Source organism: Saccopteryx bilineata, chromosome 7, assembly GCF_036850765.1.
Source record: "Saccopteryx bilineata isolate mSacBil1 chromosome 7, mSacBil1_pri_phased_curated, whole genome shotgun sequence".
In the NCBI taxonomy this organism is placed as follows: domain Eukaryota; kingdom Metazoa; phylum Chordata; class Mammalia; order Chiroptera; family Emballonuridae; genus Saccopteryx; species Saccopteryx bilineata.
In genome coordinates this window covers 49,580,362-49,607,225 of record NC_089496.1, presented here as the reverse complement: position 1 = coordinate 49,607,225, position 26,864 = coordinate 49,580,362, and the positions used below count along the sequence as shown (strand labels likewise).

The window sequence follows — 26,864 nt, the reverse complement described above, 5'->3', positions numbered from 1 at the left end:
GCGTCTCCCTGCCCCTCTCGCCTGCACTCGCGCTCCGGGGGCCAGAGGACCCGTTCCGCTCGTTCACAGACACGTCTCCAGCACCCTGAACAGTGTCCGGTCAATTGCTTAGTCAACCAATCGTGACTATAAAATCAATTTTTTTAATAATAATATATAGACCTATTTTAATTTATTATCGATGGATTTCACTGACTCCTAGGCATGGGTAATTGACTATTATTAGCCTAGAAATGAGGCCTGTGGATATAAAATAATAATTATAATAATAATTCAGCCTTTTTTTCCTTAACATAACTACCCCCCATTTTTTTTTCCAAAGTGAGAAGCAGAGGGGGAGCCAGACTGACTCCCGCATGCGCCTGACCAGGATCCACCCGGCATGCCCACTAGGGGGCGACGCTCTGCCCATCTGGGGCATCACTCTGCTACAACCAGAGCCATTCTAGTGCCTGAGGCAGAGGCCATGGAGCCATCCTCAGCACCTGGACCAACTTTGCTCCAATGGAGCCTTGATTGTGGGAGGGGAAGAGAGAGACAGAGAGGAAGGAGAAGGGGAGGGGTGGAGAAGCAGATGGGCGCTTCTCTTGTGTGCCCTGGCTGGGAATTGAACCCAGGACTTCCACATGCCAGGCCGATGCTCTACCACTGAGCCAACCAGCCAGGCCCCCCCCTTTTTTAAATTTTATTTATTTATTTTATTCTTTTTTTATTCTTTTTTTTTTTTTCTGTATTTTCTGAAGCCAGAAACGGGGAGAGACAGTCACAGACTCCTGCATGCGCCCCACCGGGATCCACCCGGCACGCCCACCAGGGGGCGACGCTCTGCCCACCAGGGGGCGATGCTCTGCCCCTCCGGGGGGTCGCTCTGTTACGACCAGAGCCACTCTAGCGCCTGGGGCAGAGGCCAAGGAGCCATCCCCAGCGCCCGGACCATCTTTGCTCCAGTGGAGCCTCGGCTACGGGAGGGGAAGAGAGAGAGAGGAAGGAGAGGGGGAGAGGTGGAGAAGCAGATGGGCGCTTCTCCTGTGTGCCCTGGCCGGGAATCGAACCCGGGATTTCTGCACGCCAGGCCGAAGGCCCCCCCTTTTTTTAAAGCATATACACGCTCCTAAATATTTGGTCCTAGGTTGAACCACTGGCCCTTGGGAAATCAGTGTGAGAAAGCCTTACTCACCAGGGCAGGAGAAAAATAGGTCGGATTAATAGATTTCCATGTAAACAGAGAGTAGTGATGGGACGATCAAGAACACAAAAGCCTCCTCCTTCTTTCTCATCTGCACGCTCTCCAACAATTTTAATCTCTGCCAGCTTGATTGGAAACTTTGATAGTCCTGGGTGGCTATCAAACCAGCCAGCCCTGAGGTCCAGACCAAAGGGAGCCCTGTCACGACTCCCAGAGCATGGCCAGAGGGCCACCCTGGAGAAGCCCAGGACACTGCCAAGAACCCCAGCTGATTTCTCATGAAGCTGTGTGTCCCTGAGTCACAATGCTCTGCTCATGACACATCAAAGTTCCAATCCATCTGTCTGTGGCCTGACTGAAGCCAGCCCACAAGGGGCCATCTCTGAGGACACCCAGACCCAGGTTTCCTAGACACTGGAGAGTTCTGGAACCCAAATGTCTGTCCTGGCTTTCTTAAGGACCACCTGAAACTCAGGCCCTGTCCTCATGAATGCCACTGGACCTCGCTGGTGATGTGGCCAGAGGAAGTGGACCCCTGGCTCAATCCATCTGGGTGTCACATGAGAAACCTCACACAGGGACATGAGCGGCTTGTTGGTGATAATATTACCGCTGTTTCACGGGGAAGAAAATGGAAGTCCTGAGGTGTTAGATCCCTTTCCTGCGGGCCTGGTCACTTGTTCCCCAATGATTTCAGGAATAACTGAAATCAGCTTAAAACACACACAGGATGAAATAAAATAAAACAGCGAATGAGGAAAACAGAAAAGATACAAATGAAACGAAGATTGAGATTCGTTTTGGAACTAAAAGCCATACCAGGGAGTTCTGTGTCCCTGATGGAAACTGGTCACAGCTTTGCTCCGAGCTGTCTGCTACCACTGGCAAGAGGAAACAGTCTGCATGGAGTATGAACTACATGGCTTTCCGTATCTGAACCAACAAGAAAGAAGAAGGAAACTGGGCAAGGGAAAACTACTACCGAGATCTCCATCTGAAGACAAAGCAAGAACCAGCCGACAACAAGACTCACAGACACAGAGGGACGGAGGGAGGGGGAGGCAGAAAGGATATGGGGGGTGGATGGTGACGGGAGGAGACTTGACCTGGAGTGGTGGACACACAACACAGCGCACAGAGGGTGTGTTATAGAACCGGACACCTGAAACCTGTATAGTTAATGTCAGCCCAACAAAGTCAATAACAGATAGATAGATAGATAGATAGATCAAATAAAAAGATCTAAATCTCAAACAGAGCTCAGAAGCCCCTCCCCTTCAGGGGTTTCCTAGAAGGGGATGCTCCTGACTACAACTGATGACACCCCTGCAATATCCCTGACTCATCCCTTACTCACACTCAGACACTGTTGAAGGCGGCAAAGAACGCTAACGTGAACGTCTAGCCTACATTACTTCTTTCCCTGCACTCAGTATTCTAAGAAAGACAAAATAAGACACACGAACTCCTCCCTGTAATCTCTACCCACCCTGGGGATCAGTCCTTTTTTTTTTAAGCTCAGACCTGAGTGCTCAAAGTATTAATTATCCCTTCCTCGCCTCCTCGTGTTCAGTATTATCGACTGAAATAATTTGTGAAGAGCACAAAGCGGGAGTTTTAATGAGTTCCCAAGTAGTGTTCGTTTTGTTTTGCTTTCTTTTGTTTGAAGAAAAAGCATCGGTTTCTGTGCAAGAGAGGAAGAGGTTTTCCCGGATGGGTCTAGAAGTGACCGTGAAAAATGGAAAAGAAACACTGCTTTCAGTACCGGGGCCAGATGGAACCAGTCATATTGAAGGCACACTGCATCCAGAATAGAGTTGAACTTTGGAGCAACGAGATCATGTTTTTAACAGGTGCTTTTTTAAAAAAAAAGTTTACCAGGCCCTGGCCGGTTGGCTCAGCAGTAGAGCGTCGGCCTGGTGTGCGGGGGACCCGGGTTCGATTCCCGGCCAGGGCACATAGGAGAAGCGCCCATTTGCTTCTTCACCCCCACCCCTCCTTCCTCTCTGTCTCTCTCTTCCCCTCCCGCAGCCAAGGCTCCATTGGAGCAAAGATGGCCTGGGCGCTGGGGATGGCTCCTTGGCCTCTGCCCCAGGCGCTAGAGTGGCTCTGGTCGCGGCAAAGCGATGCCCCGGAGGGGCAGAGCATCGCCCCCTGGTGGGCAGAGTGTCGCCCCTGGTGGGCGTGCCGGGTGGATCCCGGTCGGGCGCATGCGGGAGTCTGTCTGACTGTCTCTCCCCGTTTCCAGCTTCAGAAAAATACAAAAAATAAAAAATAAAAATAAATTAAAAAAAAGTTTACCAATGTCAGTGGACATTCAATCTCATTTTATAGTAGCTTCAGGTGTACAGCATAGTGATTAGACATTTCTATACTTTGTGAAGGGTTCCTCCCCCCCCCACCACCACCACCATGAGGCTAGTACCCACCGGGCCCCACACATAGTTACTACAATTTGTGACTCTACTCCCTAGGCTGTACTGTACATCTGTGACTATTTTGTCACCGTCACTTTGTACTTCTGAATCCCTCCACCTTTTTTACCCAGCCCCCGTCCCATCTGGCAACAAAATAATATTAATACTAACACTGCCTGGACTCTGCATTTGCCATATGCCAGGCGTGGAGTCAATGCCCACAGGAGGGGCCCCTGCAACCCTCAAAATGTGAGAGCAACATGCAGGGTCCTCTCATCACGGGCTCTGACCGCGGGGCTCCCGAGGGTCCACAGGGGAGCTAGCCTGCCCACAGGAGGGCCCCCCGCGATCCTCACAATGTGAGAGCGTCGAATGCGCGGGGTCCTCTCATCACAGGCTCTGACCGCAGGGCTCCCGGGGGGCCACAGGGGAGCTAGCCTGCCCAGCCCCCGCGATCCTCACAACGTGAGAGCGACGAATGTGCGGGGTCTTCTCATCACGGGCTCTGAGTGCGGGGCTCCCGGGGGTCCACAGGGGAGCTAGCCTGCCCACGGGAGGAGCCCCCGCAACCCTCAAAACGTGAGAGCGACGTGCAGGGTCCTCTCATCACAGGCTCTGACTGCGGGGCTCCCGGGGGTCCACAGGGGAGCCAGCCTGCCCAGCCCCCGCGATCCTCACAACATGAGAGCGACAAATGCGCGGGGTCCTCTCATCACGCGCTCTGACCTGGGGGTCCACAGCGGAGCCAGCCTGTCCAGCAGCCCCCGGCTTGGAGTGGAGGAGCTCGTTAATTATCTCACATCCCCAAGTCTGCCCGACAACACCACTCATTTGGTACCACTCTACCCACTACTTTGTTAAACAATTTTTTTTACTTCATTTATTCATTTTTTTTTTTTCTCTTCAGCCATTCAACATATCTATTTTGAGAACCAGAAAACTTTTAGATTTCATTTACCATCTTCGGTGCTGGGTATAGAATAATAGACCAAACAGGAATCTCAAGGAGGCTAAGGTTTTGTGGGGATCAAGATTTTGAAAAAACAGACATTTATAACACACTTCCCTGGAATGTGAGGGCAGCAGAGTGTGTGGGCCCTCCGAGCCGGGACAGGTAACCCAGACGCGGTGGAGTTGCAGCAAACTGCACGGAATGGGCACATTAAAAATGGTTGAGGGGGGGAGACAAAAAGCAAAGTGCTTATATATATATATATATATATATATATATATATATTTTTTTTTTTTTTTTTTTTTTTTCTCTTAAGCTGGAAACGGGGAGAGACAGTCAGACAGACTCCCACATGCGCCCGACCAGGATCCACCTGGCACGCCCACCAGGGGCGACGCTCTGCCGAGACCAGAGCCACTCTAGTGCCTGGGGCAGAGGCCAAGGAGCCATCCCCAGCGCCCAGGCCATCTTTGCTCCAATGGAGCCTTGGCTGTGGGAGGGGAAGAGAGAGACAGAGAGGAAGGAGGGGGTGGGGGTGGAGAAGCAAATGGGCGCTTCTCCTATGTGCCCTGGCCGGGAATCGAACCCGGGTCCCCCGCACACCAGGCCGATGCTCTACTGCTGAGCCAACCGGCCAGGGCCCAAAGTGCTTATATTTAAAGGGCAATAAAGTAAAAAAGATAAGCCAAAATTGATTTCTATGGGCAGCAGTTGTCTGTTGCTGTGTGACAAGTTTAGTGGCTTTAGCAATACATTAGCGGCTTGAAACAACACACTTTTACGTTAGTTTCTGCGGATCGGGAGTCCAAGCCTGGCCTCTGCTTGGGGTCTCTCACTAGGCTGTAATCAATATGTTGGCTAGTGCCGTGATCTCATCTGAACCTCATCTGGGGAAGAAGCTGTTTCCAAGCTCATACGGTTGTTGGCAGAATACCCATCGCTTTCGGAAAGCGTCAGTCACGGTAGCCTCCTCCTGACCGGTCCTTCCCAGGCACTGTGGGCTCCACTCAAACACGAGTTCCTCAGGAAGGCTTTTCCCATCCACCTGATTCAAAGGTGGCCACCTCATCACACCGCCGTATTACTCACCTCACAATTGGCAGTGACCTTGTTCCTTATTTACAGTTGTCTGCCCACCCTAGACCATGAGTTCTCGGAAGGAAGAGCTTTTGTCTCTCTGGTTCAGTCCCAAATCGCCACCCCTACAACGGTACCTGTCACATAGAAAGTCCTCAGTTGAAAGTTGTCGAAGGAGTGAATTAAATAATTTTTTCAATCCTTCTCTGAGAGCTCACGGCAGAACCAGGGTATTTAAGACCCTGAGTGGACAGGGGCGGACTCTGAGACCAACCCTGGAGGCTCCTGCCAAGTTCTCTGAGACCAGAGACCAGGTGTCCTGTCAAGACATGCTGGGACCCCGCAGGTGGCCTGGAACGAGTCCCCTCCCCTCCTGGTGCCCCAATTAGCTGTGATCAGTGAAACGAGGACAACATTACTCATGTCAGCCTCGCTGTCCTAGATGTAAAGGGCTTTCCATTCATAAATAATGAAAATATAATCAAGTTACACCAGACCGCCTCCTGCTTCCTAAGAAGTAATCAAGAAGTCCTCTCAGCAGCCAAGAGAGATGCTACGAAGTAATTAGTGTTTTACCCGTGACAATGACACTTACTAAGTCTGTGTTGAAAAGCTTCCTTTAATGGACTCCAAGAATATAATTTTCTGGGGAGAAACACTGCTGAATTCTAGAAAGTTTATGCTGAAAATAAACTCAAGGCTAAAATTAAAATCAAACTGAAATTACATTTAACCTTGAGCCAGGCAGTGCGTGTACTGAAGAATTAACCTTGCTTGAAGAAAGGCTGGCCCCGGCCTTGGGGGCCACCGTGGGGGTGGTGATCTCTACGCTCCCAGACTGTCATAACAGGAGTGTCTCGGGTTTTTTTGCCTGGGGGCTTTGGCCACCAGATACTCTAAGAATGTAATTTACGGCCCTGGCCAGTTGGCTCAGCAGTAGAGAGTCGGTCTGGCGTGTGGGGGACCCGGGTTCGATTCCCGGCCAGGGCACATAGGAGAAGCGCCCATTTGCTTCTCCACCCCCTCCTCCTTCCTCTCTGTCTCTCTCTTCCCCTCTGGCAGCCAAGGCTCCATTGGAGCAAAGATGGCCCGGGCGCTGGGGATGGCTCCTTGGCCTCTGCCCCAGGCGCTAGAGTGGCTCTGGTCACGGCAGAGCAACGCCCCGGAGGGGCAGAGCATCGCCCCCTGGTGGGCAGAGCGTCGCCCCTGGTGGGCGTGCCGGGTGGATCCGGGTCAGGCGCATGCGGGAGTCTGTCTGACTGTCTCTCCCCGTTTCCAGCTTCAGAAAAATACCAAAAAAAAAAAAGAATGTAATTTACTGTAAGGGCTTTGGATCACATGGTAACACTCCTAACATCTGGAGGAGTTGGAAATTCATGGCATGAACACAACCTCCAGGAAGGGCTGGAGACTGAAGATCAGCCACACAGGCAGAGGGAACTGAGTCCCAGCAAAGGCTCAGGTGACCTTCCCTGATTGGACATGCCCCAGGAATAGCGTCACACGTCATAACCGCCAGCACCTAATGCCTGTCCACGACCCCACGGGAGAAGACAGCAGAAGCTCAAGGTATGGACTCTTCCTGGACTCAGCCCTGTGCGACTCCTCTGATTTTAACCTGGACGCTTTCCCTGGAATAAAGTGTCACCGCGAGTGTGGCAGTGTTCAGGGCGTTCTGTGAGCCCTTCCAGACAGTCACCGACCCTGATGGTGACTTTGGGAACACTTCCAAACGGGTGACGTCCAACGTCAGTTTTTAACTTTTGAGTGGGCTAACTGTGCGGTTGACCTAAACTCTCCTCAAAGGTAACCCTACCTGTTAAAATAGGTACAGTTTGTTTTGTTTCTTCTTTTTTAAAAGATGGTGTTTGTTTTCTATATTAAGAAAAAAAAAATCAAACATGGGAGGATTTGGGGCTTGGGTGAAACACTGCCCCAAGTGTCCTCACACCTTTCCGAGTCTACTCATATCTACATTCTGCTTTAGCCCGGGAAATCAGACTAACTCGGCGGGGCCCTTCTGAGCTGACACCCAGGACTGCAGACGGCAATAAAAGGCCTTCCTACTGGGTCACTTTGGTGGATCAAACAGAGAAGATTCTACCTGCTATTGAGGTGAAGAAGAGTGAGTGGAAGGTTCAAGGGCAACCCCAGAAAGGCTCTGGCTACGCCCCGCAGAAGGCGCAGGGCAGTGGGCAGTGAGAAAGCAGAGGGAGAGTGACCCCTCAGTGAGAGCACCGAGCGGATCCGGGGCCGCCAATCAGCTGGCCGGGGTGGGGTCGGCCTGCTGGAGGCCAGTGCTTCCTGCACGAGAGAAGCCTAAGTGGAGGTCCTGAACTTCAGGGCAGGAGAGCAGCGCAGGAACGGCGACGGGTCAGAATACTGCGTAAGAAGACGGCAAGGTCAAATACGAGCCGAGGGACAGAACAGGAACCGGGGTGCCCAAGGGGCTCAGAAGGGAGTTGTGAGTGGGCGGAGGCAGAGGCTCAGATGTGGCGACCGCCACCAGTCACAGCGGTAGACTCGTGTGCAGCAAGAAGCAGTGACAGTTCCCGGAGCATCCGAGGTGGCCAGGGGCTCTGCTTGCTCTGACTGGTCATTTCCCAGAAAGGACGGAGAGGCGCACATGTCTGACTCTAAGCGTAAAACTGGGCGTGGGGATAAAGGTGGAAGAGGGACTTGGAACAGGCGACAGCAAAATATTTATACACAGTGGATCAGAGAAGATGAAGGAGAGACAGAGGCTAGAAATGGAGTTTTTTGTTTTGTTTTGTTTGTATTTTTCTGAAGCTGGAAACGGGGAGAGACAGTCAGACAGACTCCCGCATGCGCCCGACCGGGATCCACCCGGCATGCCCACCAGGGGGCGATGCTCTGCCGTGACCAGAGCCACTCTAGGGCCTGGGGCAGATGCCAAGGAGCCATCCCCAGCGCCCAGGCCATCTTTGCTCCAATGGAGCCTCAGCTGCGGAAGGGGAAGAGAGAGACAGAGAAAAATGGAGATTTTTAAAAAAAGAGAAAAACATTTCCTGAGAGCCAGCCTTCCAGAGTGATGCTGGGTAAAATACGAAAGGGTAGAAAAGAAATTCCCTGTGTCCCATGGAACCTACAATCCAATGCCGGAGAGAGACAGGGGTGATAGAGAAGAATGCACATGCTAGATAACAGTAAGATCATCAGCATATCAAAGACACTCAAGGAAGAACTTTACAGAGGCTTAGGAAGAAACCTGAGTTGTACCTTCTGCTTAAATCAACGTAGAAAAGGAGAGCGTCTTGTGCAGGGGAATGTCAGGGACCCAGAGACATAAACGTGCCTTGCATATTTAGATACAGCGACAGCAGAAGCATAGGGCAGAGGAAGTGGAGAGAGAGAGAGAGAGAGAGAGAGAGAGAGCATGCACTAATGAGTAAAGAAAACATTTTGAGATTTAAGCTTGGACGTGTAGGCTTAAGTCGAATAGGTGATACAACTGAGGTGTCTACTGCCACCTGGTGACACCATACCTTAATTACAGATTCAGGGTGACCACTCACCCTAAAAGCTGTGTCTGCCCAAGGAAAGAATAAAAAAGAAGGCCTACAGCGTCACACATGAAAACAAACATCTCATTTGATTTAAGGCCCTAGAGATCTAATGGCAATTTGGGACAAGCATTCAAAGATATAAACAGAAATGTCCCAAGTATGTTCTTCTCGGAAGCAAGGGAAAATTAACTTAGTTTTAATTATAGAATAGCAGTTATCTTTATAGAATTTTCTTACACACACACACACACACACACACACACACACACACACACACACTGTCTGGACTCCTTGCCTGCACCTCTCCATTTGCTATATAATAAGTGACTGGTTTCCTTTAAGGGAAACACAAAGTGGGTCATCCACGAAGTCCTTGCTCTCCCCCTGGATGAAAGCCACCAGCAAGCCGCGCGGGGACGCCAGCACATCCAGCAGGCTGTGCTCCGGGGTCCCAGGGTCTCCGGCAGCACCTCGCGCCCCCCCCCCCCCAGCACCTCACAGGAATGACACAGCTGCACGCCCTCGGCACCCTTTCAACTCCTTACAGCTGCGAGAAACCCTGCAGGGAAGAGAAGAACGTGTCCTAGACGGGGATCCCCAGACACCGTCCGGAGCCCAGCGAGGGAACAGCGCTTCTGCTCCAGTGACTCCGCCCCGCCATTCAGGGCCCTGGCGGGACAGCGGTCCCAACCTGATTGTGGTCTGCATGAGCCTGGGCTTCAGGGAAGCCCACGTTCATTTCTCGGACTTCTCTGCCATCGGGGCCTGCTCCGACCTAAGAGTCCTGTGTGGCTGGCAGGTGACACTTAACGTGCAACGATTTCATCTAAGATTTGGGTCTGAGTCAGGAGTGCAAGCCCGTAGCTGGCGTGTTATACACCAGCCTCAAATCTCGGAGGTCTTCTCTTTCTCTGGCACGTTGCACAGAGCCCAGCCATGTCCTCGCTGCCCATTGCTGGACCGGTCAGGGTGGCCTGAGTCAGCAGTGGAGAGTAAACTTGACATTGGCTGTTGAAATCTCAAGGGGGCCGTTGTGGTGGGGGTCTGCCCACCTCCCGGAGTTCCCCGTTGGCATGGGAGCATGGGAGACACAAATAAAGAAGACGACATGAGGCCAGGAAAGGGGTAAAAATAGGAGATGAGAGAAGAGACAGGAACAGGCACTCAACACTTGCCCCTCGGGGGAGCCTGCGCTCCAATCCAAATACAATTCCAATGACGTCACGTTGATGTTTCCACACTACGCTCCTTCTCTATCTACTGGAATTTGCTCCATAACACATCAGTGAAGGGTAGCGCAAAAAATTATTAAAGAGGATTGTCTAATTTAAGGGCAAGTCGCTTAGCCACTCTAGGACTTAACAGATGTTATCAAGGTAACCAGTTAAAATTTTAACATGATTCATAATTAAGTAATTTTGTACCCAGACATATTCAATTAGTTAAATACAGTAAGTTATGCTGATCACAAAGACTTGAGTCAAATATTGCACTTTTATGCCAAATGAGGCCATGATGGGCGAAATGGATTTGTAAAGGGAAGAAAATAAGGAGGAGAGGGAGATTGGCTAATATGTAGTCATTTCTGATTCATTTACAAAGCTTTTCAAGTTTTTAGACAACAGAGAGTTTACTATTAAAAATACTGAACTGGGTAAAAGATCAAAATAAAGTGAGAGTGCTAAATCCTAGCCCTCTCGAAAGTGAAGTCTAATTTGCAGAAATGAGAATTGTTTTGACCTTATAAGAAGAACTGTCTCATATTTATAACAGAACCAGCCCTGTGGAATGTGTCAGCAAACCCAAAAGAGTTAGTGTGTCCTCTGAGAATATCTTCTTCACTGCCTTCTCGATGTTACACAGTCGTTCTCGGACCGGCTGCATTGGTATGTTACGAAATTTTATTCTTTGTCCTTAAAGGAAAATATAGACAGTTCTTTGGAGGATGAGGGGAAAGTGAAAGGAATGGGCCCTGGCTGGTTGGCTCAGTGGTAGAGCGTCGGCCTGGCGTGCGGGGGACCCGGGTTCGATTCCCAGCCAGGGCACATAGGAGAAGTGCCCATTTGCTTCTCCACCGCCCCCCTTCTTCCTCTCTGTCTCTCTCTTCCCCTCCCGCAGCCAAGGCTCCATTGGAGCAAAGATGGCCCGGGTGCTGGGGATGGCTCCTTGGCCTCTGCCCCAGGCGCTAGAGTGGCTCTGGTCGCAGCAGAGCGACGCCCTGGAGGGGCAGAGCATCACCCCCTGGTGTGCAGAGCGTCGCCCCTGGTGGGCGTGCCGGGTGGATCCCGGTCGGGCGCATGCGGGAGTCTGTCTGACTGTCTCTCCCCGTTTCCAGCTTAAGAAAAAAAAAAATTAAAAAAAAAAAAGAAAGTGAAAGGAATGAACGTCAGATACAGTTTATTGTGTATGACTGTTGATGACATCAAGGCAAATCTGTTCCATAAGGACTCATACAAGAGGTCACAGCCAAGGTCATGGCTGGGATTTCTGGTTCTCTTTGTAAAGGTGTGGGACATCATGTGATTGCTATATTTTCTTCTTTCTTCTTTTCAGCATTACATAAATGTTGTACCTTGAACACATACTATTCTTAGGAAACAATGCAGTCTTCACTGAGTGTCACGAGAGAGAGATGGGTCATTTTTAAATTGTTCCACGGACTCATGGGTGAGACTCTATCTAACCAGTTCTCCATGATGAGAGAGGAAAAGACATCAAAAACCAGGATGATAAGTGGCTGAGCCAGGGGCCAGGTTCTCCATGGAAAGGAAGGGTAACAGGACAACGACACAGGGTGCCAGGACTTCCCATCCACATGTGACAATATGGCACCCCCACTGCCCTCGGAGCCTCGGAGGAGCAATCTCCCCGACCAGGCAGGGACTGGCACACCTATCTGGCAAGCAAAGAAGCTGACACTCAGCTAGCAACCAGGGCCACACAGCTAGACGGTGGCAGAGCTGAGACGAGGTCTAGCATCACCCAACAGTCTCCGTCTGTGGCTTCCTAAAGCATCCTAAGATCGGGTCTCTCCTGGTGCTCCCGAGAACCCAACTGCCTTTCCATGCGGACCCCGTGTGTTTTCCTTCTTTTGCTGCATGTATGCTTGGAGGAAAAGAAGAAGAAACCCAGGGTCTACCAGGCTCTGGGACCCTCACTTGAAGACGCACGAAGATGCCCCTCTTGGTTGGGGAGTGAGATCCTCAGCCGGACATGTGTCAGGCAGGACTGTCTGGCTCTACCCGCTGTGAGACCTGTTTTCAACACGCTCCTGCCCCTTCCAGGATCGACTGGCCGAGGGTGGAAAGGGGCCCGGCCACTACACCACGCGTGGTAGAGCACGAGCTCCCCTGCCGCCTCACCCCACCCTCCGATCTCAATGCACAGTTACCCCAAGAGTGTTCTGGGAAGCACCCAAACTAGATGCAGGAGGCCCCTTACTCAAACTAGCGCCCCCTACTGTGCTGCGGGGGCTGCTGCAGCCACTTCCAAAGGCAGAAGGCGGGCAGGTGCTCGCCACCTCGCACTTCCAACCCCCTCTGTTCACGTCAAAGCTATTCCGCACGACGTCTGCCAAGGTGCTCATCACGGTCAAGTTTGTCGTCCAGGGACCGTGATAAAAAAATAAATCACCAAAGGGAAAAGAATAGAAATTTGCAGGAAAAAAATAAAATAAAATAAAATAAAATATAAAATAAGTAAAATAAAATAGGACTGATCTTGGCAGGCCTGCTTTGCAATTTTTGTTTTCAACACGTTCCTTTGAGGTGGGGTAGAGATGAAGAGTGGGGACTGCTGGGGCCCCAAGACAAGCATGGCCTTTCTGTTCCACTTCAGACAGACAAGGGCCCAGCTCAACTCTGCACCTGGGGCGGGGGAGCTTCTGAAAGAGGTCTTGCCCTTGTTAGGCATTCAATTCACAGGAGAAACACGGGCCGCCAACAACCGCAAGGCACAGGCTGCGGGCGGGCACTGGGTCAAGCACAGGCACGTGTGTTCACAGTCCCACTGAACCCGCAGGACCACTCTCCCAGGTCCCTGCTTTCACTGTCCCCGCTTCACAGGTGGGAAAACGAAGGGGTCGGAGCTGCGCTGGCTGTCCAAGGCTGTGGCGCTGGGCTGGGCTTTGCGCCCTGGCCCACCGCGACATTCCCAATCGCTATGCTCTGCTGCTTCCCATCAGACCTTCAGGTGACGGGCATTAGACTCCCCATAAAACCTGCATCGCCCGTCCAGCTGCCTACCTCATTCCAAAGCCTGACGTTAAGACCTTTCCGTTTCAACAGACAAAGAGGTGGGGTCAGTTTCGGGGGCGGCACAGGGAGGAGAAAGAAGGGGAACCCAGAGGATTCAAATTAGAACAGGAAAACGGGTGGAAAGAGCTAAACGGGTGTGTTAGAGCCAAATGGTTTGGCAGACGCAGCCATGTTCGGGGACTTGTGATGACAGGGACAGCCCTTTCTCCACCCCGCTTTAAGTCGCCTTTATATAACTTTATCTTTTATGTCCAAAGATCAAATAAAAAAAGGAAAGATCACATTTAATGAGAACTAGGGAAATAAACTGGTGGTAATTAAAGAGTAAAAATAGCTTCTCTGTGGCTTCAGACCACAGGCATTTTGCTCATTTTAAGAGGCACAGGCAAATCACTTCAGGCCTTTTAGGCTGTGTTTGTCTCCAGTTTCCTCCCACACCCATGGCGGTTAACGTTATAGACAGTTGTAGCTCTTGAACCTGTGGAATTGTGTAGTAGTGAGTGGAGGTACAATCAGGTCAAGCTCATTGACTCACAAACCCAACCTTGCATCGCGGAGTCAAGTCCGAGTATTCCTTTGCAACTAACTAGTTGCTTGGTGTGGAAGGGGGTGAACGAGAGTTAGAAAAAGTCATGGAACCTTCTCTCCTCTGCCCTCAAGCTCTGACTCCACGCCCCCCTGACTCCAGACACAAAATCTCATAGTTGGCCCAGACTCAAGGAATTATCACCTCACTGCCTTGTTCCACGTGCAGATCTGTTCTGGTCTAGACGATGAGGCAGACCGGAACCCTTCCCCAGACTCAGAATAACCAAGTTCACTCAAACACCCACAGGCAGCCAGGGTGATTTGAGCCTCCCATCTCTGCCTTATTCCACTGTGGAATTGGGAAGTACTTATTGATCTTTGAGTCAGGCTAACACCTGGCAAAATCTTGTCACCAGCTTCCCAAGGACTCTGTAGACATTCAGAAATAGAATCACCTATAGGGTACTGCTCTGAAATATTCCGTGAGATTTTCCAATTTGGGATACAATGTGGGATCAACTCAAGACGAGACCAGTTGCCGAACGGAAAGAGATAGGAGTGTTTACCTATACTTTAGAAGCCCTTCTTTTCTATACCAAGAGATCTGATAGATCCTATTTTAATGTCAAGTCTATCCTTGGTCTGTAACCTAATCCCAACCCCCAAAACCTTGTACTTACCGGTAGAAAGTAGCATAGTCCACTGTTGAGTGGCAGGTCTGAAACTCCCAGGATTTGAGCTTCTGGCACTCTCGATGGGCTCGAAGCTTGACCTTGACTGTCCCTTGACACAGCTCAGGCACTGGTTTTCTCCGGGGTCTGTTGCAGAACTCATTGGACTCCACCCTCCAGGACTCAGCAAAGTCATCCACATCAAATTTAAAGTTTCCATCTCCACCAATTAAGTCATCGCGCTTATGTCCATTATAGTTGCCGCAGAGACCACAGAGTTTGCCCTTGAGATGGGGGGCAGCCATGACTTCTACAAAACTGTCCCCATCCCAGGATATTTCCAAACCTAGAGTAGAAGGAGAAGAAGAGGGAATCAACCACTCCTGAATCCACCAATAATTCCCACATCCTTATATAGCACGTATGACTATTCTCCAACAGGGAACACTAAGGGTCTGTCCAAATTCTTGGTTACCTTTTATTCTTGCCCTATTAAATGTGTGAAATTACATGAATCACTGTTAAAACTTAGAATTTTTTAAATGTATAAAGTTTTCCCTAATGACATCTTGTGTATCCTGGTTTGCCTTATAGATAACTACTCAATGACCATGTTATTTGCCCTTTTTGAGAGCAATTGTGTTGGTCCAAACCATGATTATACTTATCCAGTAATTAATCTCATGCAAAGATGAGTTTTTAAAATAATTTTTCTTTATCCCAAACCCCCCATGTGATTACACCAAACACCAAATGAAAATTTTTAAATTACTTAAAGCAATAAATATACAGCTTCTGAATACATCCTATTCAAAGGACAATACTCATATAAATGAAAATAGTGTCACGTTGGAGGCATTGGAGGCTACCAGGCCACGGGCAAAAATACCCCCTGCGTTGAATAGAATTATCAGAACAGAACAGTCTTCTTTACCATGGAAACAATCTTCACTCCAGAAGGTAGAGGACATAGGCCCTTCCTGGTTTGCTGAACTAACTATCCCAAACATTGAATGGTTTTTCTGAGAGTATTCATATTTCTCCAGAAACACTTGCCCAAGGCTTCTAAGAGTCACTCCAGCCAATGAGCCCATTGAAAGGTGGACTGTCTGTGTCACACAGAACATCCCTATTATACTGTCACAGGTAGGACAGCCACAGGCTACCCTGTCACAACACAGATCAGTCTGACTAGAAGGTCAAGAAGACATGTCCTCAAACCCATCTTGTGTGAGGAGACGCTATCTATGCGAGAAAGAAAGACCTTGCCTGAACTGTGGTGGCGCAGCAGATAAAGTGTCGACCAGGAACACAAGGTCGCTGGTTCGAAACCCTGGGCTTGCCCGGTCAAGCCTCATGTGAGAAGCAACTACTATGAGTTGATGCTTTTTGCTCTTCCCCCTTTCTCTCTCTCTCCCTCTCTCTCTCTCTCTCTCTCTCTCTCTCTCCCATTCTCTCTCTCCTTTCTAAAATCAATAAATAAAATCCTAAAAAAAAGAGAAAGGAAAGGCCTTAATGAAAAGCCTTAAGAGATTCAATTCAAGTCAATATCAAGCTCTTCTAGTCAAAGAGTTTGTCTTTGTTGCCAACATGTTAGAAGTGTGTCTTACGACTCTCCTGCTAACAGCTGGCGGTGCCGGGGCCCCCAGCGAGTGGATGAACTTGGGACCACTGAATGCCACAGAGCCACCCGGGCCTGGACACCAAGTACAACAGGTCAAGGTGCCTTTCTGCCCTGCGACTTCTCCTCATTCCCTGCCACTGTCTCCAAAGTGTGACAACCCCCACAGAAAAGAAGCTCTTTCTAGTAGAAAAAAAAAGTTTTCCTGTGTGTGTTTTTTCATCTTACTCTCTTAGGTTTTTGACAAAAACTAGCCTTTCCTTTTGCCAGTTCTGAGCCTCTGGAAAGAACAACATGACTCTCCTCCTGGAAGACTCTGCCTTTCTTCTTAAAGTACCAAAGGAGGCGAGGCAGGGGGACGAATGTTCAGAAGACGCTCAGACATTGGGGGAGAAGGTAGTGATGGGAAAGGAGGGGGGAGGGGCAGGGCGGAGGAAGGGAATGGATCTCGCTTGGATATGAAATTGGCACACGGCACCATCGGAGTGATGTAAGATCAGTAAGAAACGCCCAGGAGTAAGATTCTAAAGCCAATATTGCCTAAGGTTGGGCACGGTCCAAGCGGAGAGAAGGCTGGCCAAGTCGCCTTTCTGTGTGCAGGCCACACAACTGCCACAGGAAAGAGTTACAGATCTGCTTCAGGGAGAGTTACTGGTAGAATAAAGCAAGCAGGGGTCTAAAACTGGATTTCTCAAGAAATAAACAGAAAGGCCCATATGGAAATCACTGTACAGTAAATTAAAGGAAGAGACACATTCTTAGTTCAAGGCAAACGGTAGAGAAGCTTTCTTGGTCGAGATTAAAAAGCTGGGTTCAGAAAAGCAATTAAATAGCATTGGGTAAAGACTTCAGAAAGATGGTCGTGAGAAAGTTTCTCTTGGGAGTCATCTGATGTAGAGAAGACAATGATAGGACAAGGGGATTAGAGAAAGGACGCATTGCTGCAATAGGCACATTCTGGGCTGACCTCCCATGTGGATCTCTGAGAAGACAGTGTCGACTCCGACAACCACAACTATCATGTAAAATGATTTATATTTCTTCCTACCTCACCATCGAACAGAGTATCTGGCACGTAGCATATACTTACAAATGAACGACCCTGTAAATTGATACATCATGCAAAGCCAAGGAAATTGTGAGTTTCATGCTAGTTAAGACATTGAAATAACAATTATGGAAAAAGACAGAAAACTATGGTATGTTTTGTAATGCGCTCTCTAAGGTATATGAAAATCTTGACCTTACAAGCCTGTGGCCAGGCTGCTACCCAGTGAGAAATGGGGGGGGGGGGTGTGTCTATTTCATCCACACTCTTAACTTTTACAGCACAATTCCAAAGATTTTTCTGTGCTGCAAAATTTTCCAAACTACAAATCTCTTTCCTAGACTGCAGGCAAATACTATTCCTTTGAGTGCCACGATGGTTGAGAATTTCAATCCAGAGAAGCTCCAGTATCATCACTAACAATGATATAATAATACATTGGAGACTCTGGATGGCTGAGTTTCTGGGAACTGTAGCAAGGCGGTCCTTGTGTTCTCTCTTTGCCGTGGACCAGTGGTCCACTGCACGCCTGGGAGAAGCAGGTCAACCTCTTCTTAGTAAACTCTTCTTAAAACTCTTGACGTTTCACTCATAAAACATGGTCCCCAAAGTAAGAGAATAGTTTGTAATCCACTCTGTTTTCTTCCTCTTTTCTTTGTTACTATTATCTTAAAGAAATTCTCCTGGATCAATGCCAGGGTTCATATTTTGGAGGGATAACTTATTCAACAGATGCCTTTGTCTATTGCTGTATCGTATACATACGTTTGCAGGATTTTTTTTTTTTTTTTTTTTTCCCTCTACATGAGTAAAATTAATGAGAAGTAGGTTACAGTGGTGATAAGCAACAACAACAGAAAGTTGTAATGGAAGCAATTTCTCTCCCAAAGATACTTTCAATAGGCATCCTATGAGATAAAAGCATCATGGCAGTTGGGCTGGGTTAGTCCCTTCTGCAGCTGGGATGAGCTTCCCAGTTCCCTGTCTGGGAAATCGGGTAGAAAGAACTTGCAGAGTCCGAGGCAAAAGTGGAAGTCCATGTCCGTGTCCGATCTGCGATGAGCCGCGGCCATGTTCCTCCCGTGGCAGGAAGGGCCTTCCAGGGACCCCTTCTCTCCAGTGAGGGTTTGCTCACTAGTTCTTCACCCTTCCGACGTGGGACCTGGCTCTAGACCACTCGTTTGGGGGTCTTCTTAGGGGAGGGAAGGGGAGATTTGTGATTTTATTTGGTGGTTGTTTTTGTTTGCTCTGCTCTGTTTTCTTTATGGTCTGTTATTGTTTTTTTTGTTGTTGTCCACTCACAGGAGAGAGGCGATGCAAGGTCGGTAGGCATACCACAGAGATGCTTACAAATGGGTGCTTTCGTTGTTGTTCCGAGTTTACATCAAAGGGGGAGAAAAGTATGTATTTTCCAGGTTCATCCAGTGTAGAACTCTTGATGAACCTGATAAAAAAGTAAAGTGAAAAGCCACGCTCTCACGTGTCAGTGCCTTCCAGGTGGGTCTGGTGCGCCTCCCTCTGGGGAGCTGATGAAGTGAACAGATGGTGGACAGGAAATATTCTTAAATGATTCACCAAGTGCGGAGACGAGGGCGGGCGTGTGACGGGTATGGGCAGGGCTTTCTCTAGCTACTGAGCTTTGTGGGTGCCCTCTGTGCTACCCAGGCGCTATGCCTAATTCCACCCAAGTAACAGGCCACCTGTGCTCCCTGCAGCTGGTTCCGTGGTGAAGTGACGTTCCTAAACCACCGGGTTAAGTCCCTCCTCCCCGTTCAGAACCCGCCAGACGCTGGCTTGATATAAGCTGTTTTTCTGAAGAAAGCCCCCTTTGGTCATAGGAGTTTATGCAATTAAAAAAAAAAAAAACTATGGAAGAAGAACCCTCAAAAGATATTTTAAATAGTTAAGCAATGGTGATTAAAAAGAAAATATCCCTAAGGGGTGGTACTCACTGAGGTGGGTAGACCAGGGCGGAAAAGACTATTGTCTGGAAATGCAATGGTTCCATTCAAAGGAAAATGTCAAAGCAAGTTCAATGCCCGGAGGAACGCCGTTTTCCCTAGGAAGCAGAAAGCCCACAGTGCTTCAGGGCTACAAGAAACTGTTCAGCTGAGTAGTAAGGGAGCCACATTAATCACCTGAATCATCATAAGAGAGATGGAAAAAACAAACAAAGCTGGAAAACTAAGTTCAAGGCCCTGAAGAGCTAAATTCACTCGTCTCGCAGTGGAGCGTGGGCTGTATTAATTACTACTTTCTTAGCAGCCTCGTCCTTTTGCTCACTTGAAGAATGCAGACTCCTTACAAAAAGAACACTTCTCTCGTTAAGGTATCGCTAGCTGTGGGAGCAACAGAATGGAACCTCCTTGACTGTCAGCCATCTCCAAGCATCCACGGTCCCTTTGAGAACGGGGCGGCAGCTGAGTAATAATTTCCACGTCGGTAGAATCCACTGTGTTCAGCTGGCTCACGAACAGACAGGCAAGGTGTTTCTCGTTAGTGCCGTTTAATATTGTGTCATCTCGTGCACATTTCACAAGGAGCCACAGGCTGTTGCCTCCTTTAAGGGAGTGAAGCGGGGGGGGGGGGGGGGGGGGGGCTGGATCGGCAGAGGAGCCTGTCACTGGAAGAGGACGACAGGTGTCTCCATTTTCGCAGCAGGACCCATCTCGCTCAAGTTGAATGAGTAGAGCTCTTCACATCTGCCACGCTCCACGTCAGGAACAGGGGTCCTTCCCCCTGCACAGAGCGCGGCCATCCATTCATAGTTCACACTTGCTCCCTGAAACCATCTGAGACTCTCTGAAGAAAAGCGCCCCGGGCTTCTCCTTGGCTGCCTGCCCTGTTTAACTAAGCTGGCACGCCATGGGCTAAATCAATTTATCAGATATAGACCTGGCTTGAATTGAAACAATTCACAGGGTCCTGGAGGTGGAGTAGAGAACAAACAGTCTCTATAACCCCTCAAAAGTGTCTGCTCTATCTATCAAATGTTTCCCTTTGGACCCAGATTCTCTAAAGGAACTCGGACTCAATGGAGGCTTTTGTGTTCAGTTCACCAAAGCAAAAAGCAAGAAATATGCTGATTTTCTCAAGTATCACGCCGCAAGAAACAGCACAGGCCAGGAAACCATGTAGTCCAATATCCAATTAACAAACAGCATGGACTAACCAAAGGCAGCAAGAAAGGCACCATGCAGGGTGTAGCAAACTGTGGACACGAGCTGAACCCCTGCATTGGGATTGAAACGGGAGCCGTGAGTTCTGCTGCTAAGATGCCTCTCTCAGGTAGCACCTCGCAAGGCAGAAACTTGCATCTCACCGAACCCTTAGGAGTAACCTAACAACCTGTGAAGAGCTTGGCTGCCAGGGGGTGTATCTGCCCCTCAGTGGGAATACAAAGTCCAGGGGGCATCAGGCAACATGGGCTGCTGAGGAAAGGCCTCAGGGCTCAGCTCCACACGCCCAGAGCCATGCCCAAGGAGAGCAGCTCTCTGACCAAGCATCCCAAGTGCTCTCTCGCGGAAGCCAACGGTTCCAGCCATCAGCTCAGCGACCAGGGCCAAGAATGGACCAGGCTTCTGGTCGCAAAGTCGGGTGTGGGGCACTCACATCCGCACACCCACCCACGCTTGTGGTTTACTGCGGAGGATCCACCCTTCTGGAAAGGGAAATACTTCCACAGATGTGGAACTAACTGCACATCACTGGCTGAGTTGGGAGGCACTGACTGCTCCAAGCCGACCACCAGTGGTCTAAAATTAGCAACAAAGCACGAGAAAGAGGTTATTGGGAGAGCACGATGCCTATTTTTGGAATGAGGACAGGAAGGCACGGGACGTCCGCCCCATTGCAAGACTTTTGGGTCTGGCACGGGGCTGCAAGGCAGAAGGTGTGCAGACTTCTCCAGCTATTCAGGGCATCTTCATGATCTCCCTTTCAAGGTGACGAAGCAATGCCTGCCTGCAGCTGGGACACTTCTCTGCCTGCTGGATTCCGCCCTGCGGGGGAGGAGCGGTGGCGGAGGAGCAGCGGTTCTGCGCCCCCAGGTGGGGCGGGACACCCCCGTGCCTCCGGAAGCCCACCTGCTTTGGTCGTCACTTTCAGGAGGTAGCCGTCCAGGTCGATGTGGAAGTGCGGCGCCTGCCAGGGCAGCGCGATGCGCGAGCCGTTCCAGCGCACGGTCAGGTGCTGCTGGAGGCTGACGGTGCCGGCGCCCAGCACCAGGTCCACGGACTTGGTCCAGGAGAAGGCGCGGGTCCTGCGCGCGTCGTTCTTCACCAGCACCTGAAAGGGCGAGGCAGGGGAGGAGCAGTCTTTCGTCAAAACGTACTGACATGTCCCCTGAAAGTTAAATGTCCGTCCGTCAAAAGTGTTGTAGTGGGGATCTCCGAACACCGTGCAAACGCCGGGCTCTGCGGGTGAGTGAGAGACAAAAGCAGGGTCACTAAGCGAGCGGAGGATTTACGGAGAAACCGGGGACCCCTGCAGTACACTTGGAAGGGGCACCCGCCAGGTGAGAGGGCCTTACAGAGATGCACCAGAGCAAAACCGACATGCAAACAAAACAAAACAAAACAAAACCTTGGTTGGTTGGTGGTTTTAAATATCTGTGCCCAACCTGGTAAGACATGCAAATTTTCCAGTACTTTCGTCCTTAAAGTTATTTATCACACTTCTGAATTTTTAAAGCATCTCTATTTTGGAGCCCTGATACTACTTCTGTGGTCTTAATGTAAAGGGGTGGAGAAATGGAACCAAGGTCATTTTGTAATCAGAACTGGCCTAACTCCGTAACCCATATAAACAAGAACGAAAGGTCAATAAGAAGCAGCGATCTAAATGATAATACGACAAAACAGGGCGTTATTTCCATTTTACTGTTTCAAAAAATGTGGAAACATGGTATTCTACATGTTTACCCGTGGTTTTCAACAAAAGTATTATATTCGGCACATATATTTACTAAAGACAAATAAATTGACTTGTCAAGCAGATACATGCTTAATTCCTCGAGGAACCAAGTACTGATAAAGTCAATAGTGTCTTATAGAAATACAAGGTTTTATATTAGAAACACAAGGTTCTTATATTTTGATATATGCATCAAAAGCTAAAGTTCGATTAAAAAAATAAATTGCAAATAGCATCAACTTAATAAATTTAGCAAATTCCAGCACGTTCATCACTTCAAAATACTTCTAACTCAAATACTTATGAGACCCAGGTAGATTTTTACACTATGGGGTTTCTTAAAGATTTTTATAGAAAATTAAATATTATTTTTTTAAGAAGAATATTTGGCATTGGTCTATTCTTCATCTAAAGATAAGTTTATCTGTGTTCAAGGAGGCATGGACAGCTAGGGAATGGGGGATTCGTTAAGAGAAATTAGCCCACATGAGGAAAGAACTAGAATAAAACGTGCACTTTCCAATCAACACTAGAACAGGTCAACACTATGAGAATATCATATAAGCAATTGCTCCAAATATCTAAGGGAAGAATTAGGAGTCCAGACAGAGGGCATATGTGGTAACAGGTCTGATAGGACCCAATGGGCCCGAATACAAACATTTGCTTTTCATGTCTAAGTGTTTGGAGAGTAGGTTGTTTTATGTTGTGGTATATATATCATGTCATTTCAAACATCAGATTAATGTTACTTCGTATAAGTCACATGTATTTGGAATTTGATAGATTATTTGTTTGAAGTTCGTTTTCCTTATCAGTATTTGATAGAGACTGAAAAAGAGAGCCTTGGGGGCATGGACAACAGTTTCAATGAACAGATAGAGAATATACGAAAGGCAGTATTTGGGGAGGAGGGTGAAGTGGGGAGGAGAGAGAAGCACTGGCAGGTCAGTAGCAATATCTGAATTCACCTTCCCTTTCTGTTTCTTTTTTAGACCTTTTCTCAGTGGTTTTCTCCATTTGGCTACAATTTGACTCGGTTTGTTGCTGCACCCTTACGCCCCCCCCCCCCCGCTTTCTGATCCCACATCCCCCCCCCAACTAGTGTTCTCACCCATCTAATCACTCATACAGCATTTTTTCAATCCTTTCTCCGTGTGATTACTTGCAAAATGATCTTATCACACATTTCCTTTGCATTCTGATGAACAGAATCTCTCCCTGGCATTAAAAAAAAAAAAAAAATGGTGCTGTCTGATTAAAAGGGAGCAAGGCATTTCTTGGGAACTCGCCAAGTGACCTCAGGAGAATTACAACTAAGAATTGATACTGCCATGTGCCAGAAAAGGGTATGACCACCCAATGCACCCAATTCAAGAAAAGGGCTTCTTTCGAGTTCTTAACTTCATATACTCAGCAAGAAAGCCCAGAGCCAATCAAGGCTTTACATCACTGGAGCTTGTAACGGATAGATCTCTGCTTGAAAAGGCTAGGGCACTCCCGAAGGATTTGAACTTGTCCTGGGGAAGAAATCCTCCATCCGTTCTGAGCAGGCACAGGGGACGCCGACGTCCCTGCCCAGAGTCTGCAATGACATCTCCTGAACCAGGGACACCCACGGCTTCTCCAGGGGTTCTAACAACAGTGACATCAAAACGATCACTGATAAAAACAGGGATGGCAAACATTTCCAGAGCATCCAGGACATGCCCTGTGTTCTCTGTGTCTGCTGATCATGGATACAGTATATAAAAAAAGGACACATGTAGGTTGTCTCCTAACATTAGACAGACAGCTGAGCACCTGGTAGCAAATCTAGACAACGAATCATTATTCAGTCCTTGGAAAAAGTTCGTGAATAACATTCACGATTGAGAAAATGCTCAGCACGTGTTAAGTGAAAAATAGGAAACAAAAGTCTATCTTAACTGTCTTAAAATAAATACAGAAACACACACATCGAAATGATAAACAGTGGTTGTTTCCTGGTGGCTGAATCACAAGGGACACTTCTTTCTTTCTTTTATGCTTTTCTGATTTTGTTTTTGTTGTTATGTTTGTTTTTTCCAAGAGTCAAAATGTGGGTATTTGGAGATAAGGCCAATTATGTGACAAAGCAAATCCTCAAGAAAGCAACAGAAAATATACTGTGTAGAGTGGCCCTCGGGGAGCCGGTGCTTACTCATTGCTGGGCAGAGCAATGAGGACGTCCAGGGAGACCAGGCTCGGGAAATCATGTGTGAACGGCGCTGTCAGGAAAGATATTTTTCAAGAGACTTAACTTGTGGAAGAGAAGGATTTAAAGGTCAGGATGATTTTTCTGTGTAACAGCCATATAGCAGAGGCCAACAAAATTTCATGACTCCAGAGATGCCTGAGAATTATGTGTTGCATTTGGGGACATTTGTGTTATGAGCTCAAATAATGTTGAAACCTTGGCCCTTTCTCCTGGCACCTCAAGGTCCCCATGCCACAGCCTGCAGGGGCAGTGAACGTGTCCACTGAGGAGTGACTGAAACTGAGAACCTCAGGGCTACAGAAATCAGCCTCGCTGAGAAGGAGGGAGGCTAGAGAGACGCTTAGGGGACACAAATGAACATTGTATTCTCATATGATTTTTTTTTTCCAGCAGACGCAATGCAATGAGCTGCCATCCAAGATGTCCAGATGTCTGGTCACACTCTTGTGGAAAGCTTGGAGTGATAGTTGGAGCTAAGTAAACAGACCATTCTACAACTAACCCTGAATATGTGTTAAGTCAGAGGATGGAGAGAGAAATGTGAGTTTATCCTTGGTGGTACTTTTTTCATAGTCCTTTAAGTCAAATCATCAGATGTCAATTTGTATTTTGGTTTGTTTTCAATATATGTATACAAATGTCTAGGCAAAGAGAAAAAAATATTAGACATATATAAACCCAAATATAAAAAGTGCTGCTTTCTGTTTTCCTCTTAGGTTATAGAATTATGGGTAAGTTTTTTTTCTTTCGTGTTTGAATGTATTTACATTATTTCTTACATTTCTATCATTATTTACAGTGACTATGTATACTTTTGGAATAAGAATATTTGCTTTAAAAAATTAAAAATATTGGATTAGGACATGTTGCTTTGATGTTACATTCTTTAATAAGGTTGCTATGAGAATTAAGAGAGTCTGGCTGCTTCTGAAAACAAAATTCCAATGCTTTTCTCTTAACCTCATCAAGTACATTTATTTCTGCCATGGGTATATTTATTCTAATGAAATGCCTTCCTTCTGAGAGCAGTGATTATCCTCAAAACATCCGTCAAAGAAAATTATGGGGAAATTATACAACTCCAAGTTATGAGAAAGGAAATAAGAGAAATTGGGTAGACGCTAAACCCCTTCCCCTAAAACAAAACAAAACAAAACAGAAAAGCATAAAGAACAAAAAAAGTATCATTGACAGTCCTGCCATTCAAAAATCGCCAGTATTTACAGTTTGGAGGGTGTGTGCGTTTGTGTGTTTTAACATAGTTAAGATGATCCTGTACATAAAACTTTATTTCCTCTTCACTTAACATGTCACAAGATTTCCCCAGTCATTGAAGTCATTTTGAAAACACAGGAAGTGACTTTCATCCTCTGTCTGTTAGTTCTGCAAAGAGAAAATTTTCTCTAATCCATCATCCCACACACCACGCAGGTCAGCGCCTTTCCAGAGAAGTGTTCTAACCATGAGAAAGTCTACCAAATCAAAGCAAGGCTTTCAACTCTTCTCAACACAAATTGTAGGAAAACAGGCCGGGTTGGACTCCAGGGTCACTGGGTCATGCAGGGGTTCCTAAATGGGGAAGAGTTATCACAATGATGTCAAGTTTGGGTCAAGAACCAGGAGAGGCTGGGACCGAAAACACTGCTCTTAGCACTAGGCTCATCCCGAAAGTGATGTCAGCCCCTGATATACAGTGGCTGTGTGCGATCCAACCTTCTACATGCAGAAGGCTCTGGAATAGCTCAGACGTGTCCCTGACAACTGTCGCTCCTAGGGGGACCCAAGGGCCACGGATGCCCCCACCAAGGAGAACTTGGATTCCTGTAAGATTTCATATCCATAGCTTCATTTTTTAAAGTTTATTTATTGGGGTGACGCTGGTTAACAAGATTGTAGAGTTTCAGGTACACAATTCTGTGACACACCATCTATACACTGTACTGTGTGTTCACCACCCCCACCCAAGTCTCCTTCTACCCCACTTATCCTCCCTGTAGCTTCCTCTACCTCCCCTCACCTTCTCCTCCCGATGAGATGTCACCCCACACCTGTCAGAATGGCTGTCATCAATATATCAACACACAACAAGTTCTGGCGAGGGTGCGGAGAAAAGGGAACCCCCCTGCGCTGCTGGTGGGAATGCAAATGGGGCAGCCACTGTGGGGAGCAGCCTGGAGTTACCTCCAAACACTCAAAACATCTGGCTTCTTAAATCAAGAACTTAATCTCACTTGATTGTGTGAATGTGGGAAGAAGGAGAAATAACGGCTCTCTTTCTGCCACTCTACAGTCTAACAGATATAATTACAAATCTACATATAAAAACTAATTTTTTTAAAAAGCTGAGTAGGGCGCCTAGAAACAATATTTAAAAAAAAAAAAACATTAAGTAGCGATACTGTTAAGAATGTGAGCCCTGGCCGGTTGG

The 26,864-nt window shown here is 48.0% G+C and overlaps 1 protein-coding gene across 2 annotated transcripts in view; it reads right to left on the bottom strand.

The window, feature by feature from the left end:
• BMPER (BMP binding endothelial regulator) overlaps window positions 1-26,864 on the bottom strand; it is a 234,182-nt gene that overhangs the window by 56,298 nt on the left and 151,020 nt on the right. Inside the window, exons 12-13 of one of the 2 annotated variants that reach the window (XM_066239762.1) lie at window positions 21,369-21,698; window positions 14,624-14,960 (exon numbers count right to left, since the gene is read on the bottom strand). In XM_066239762.1, coding sequence (XP_066095859.1) covers window positions 14,624-14,960; window positions 21,369-21,698 — 667 coding nt within the window. The remainder of the gene's footprint in view (window positions 1-14,623; window positions 14,961-21,368; window positions 21,699-26,864) is intronic. The other variant, XM_066239763.1, reaches the window with a different exon arrangement.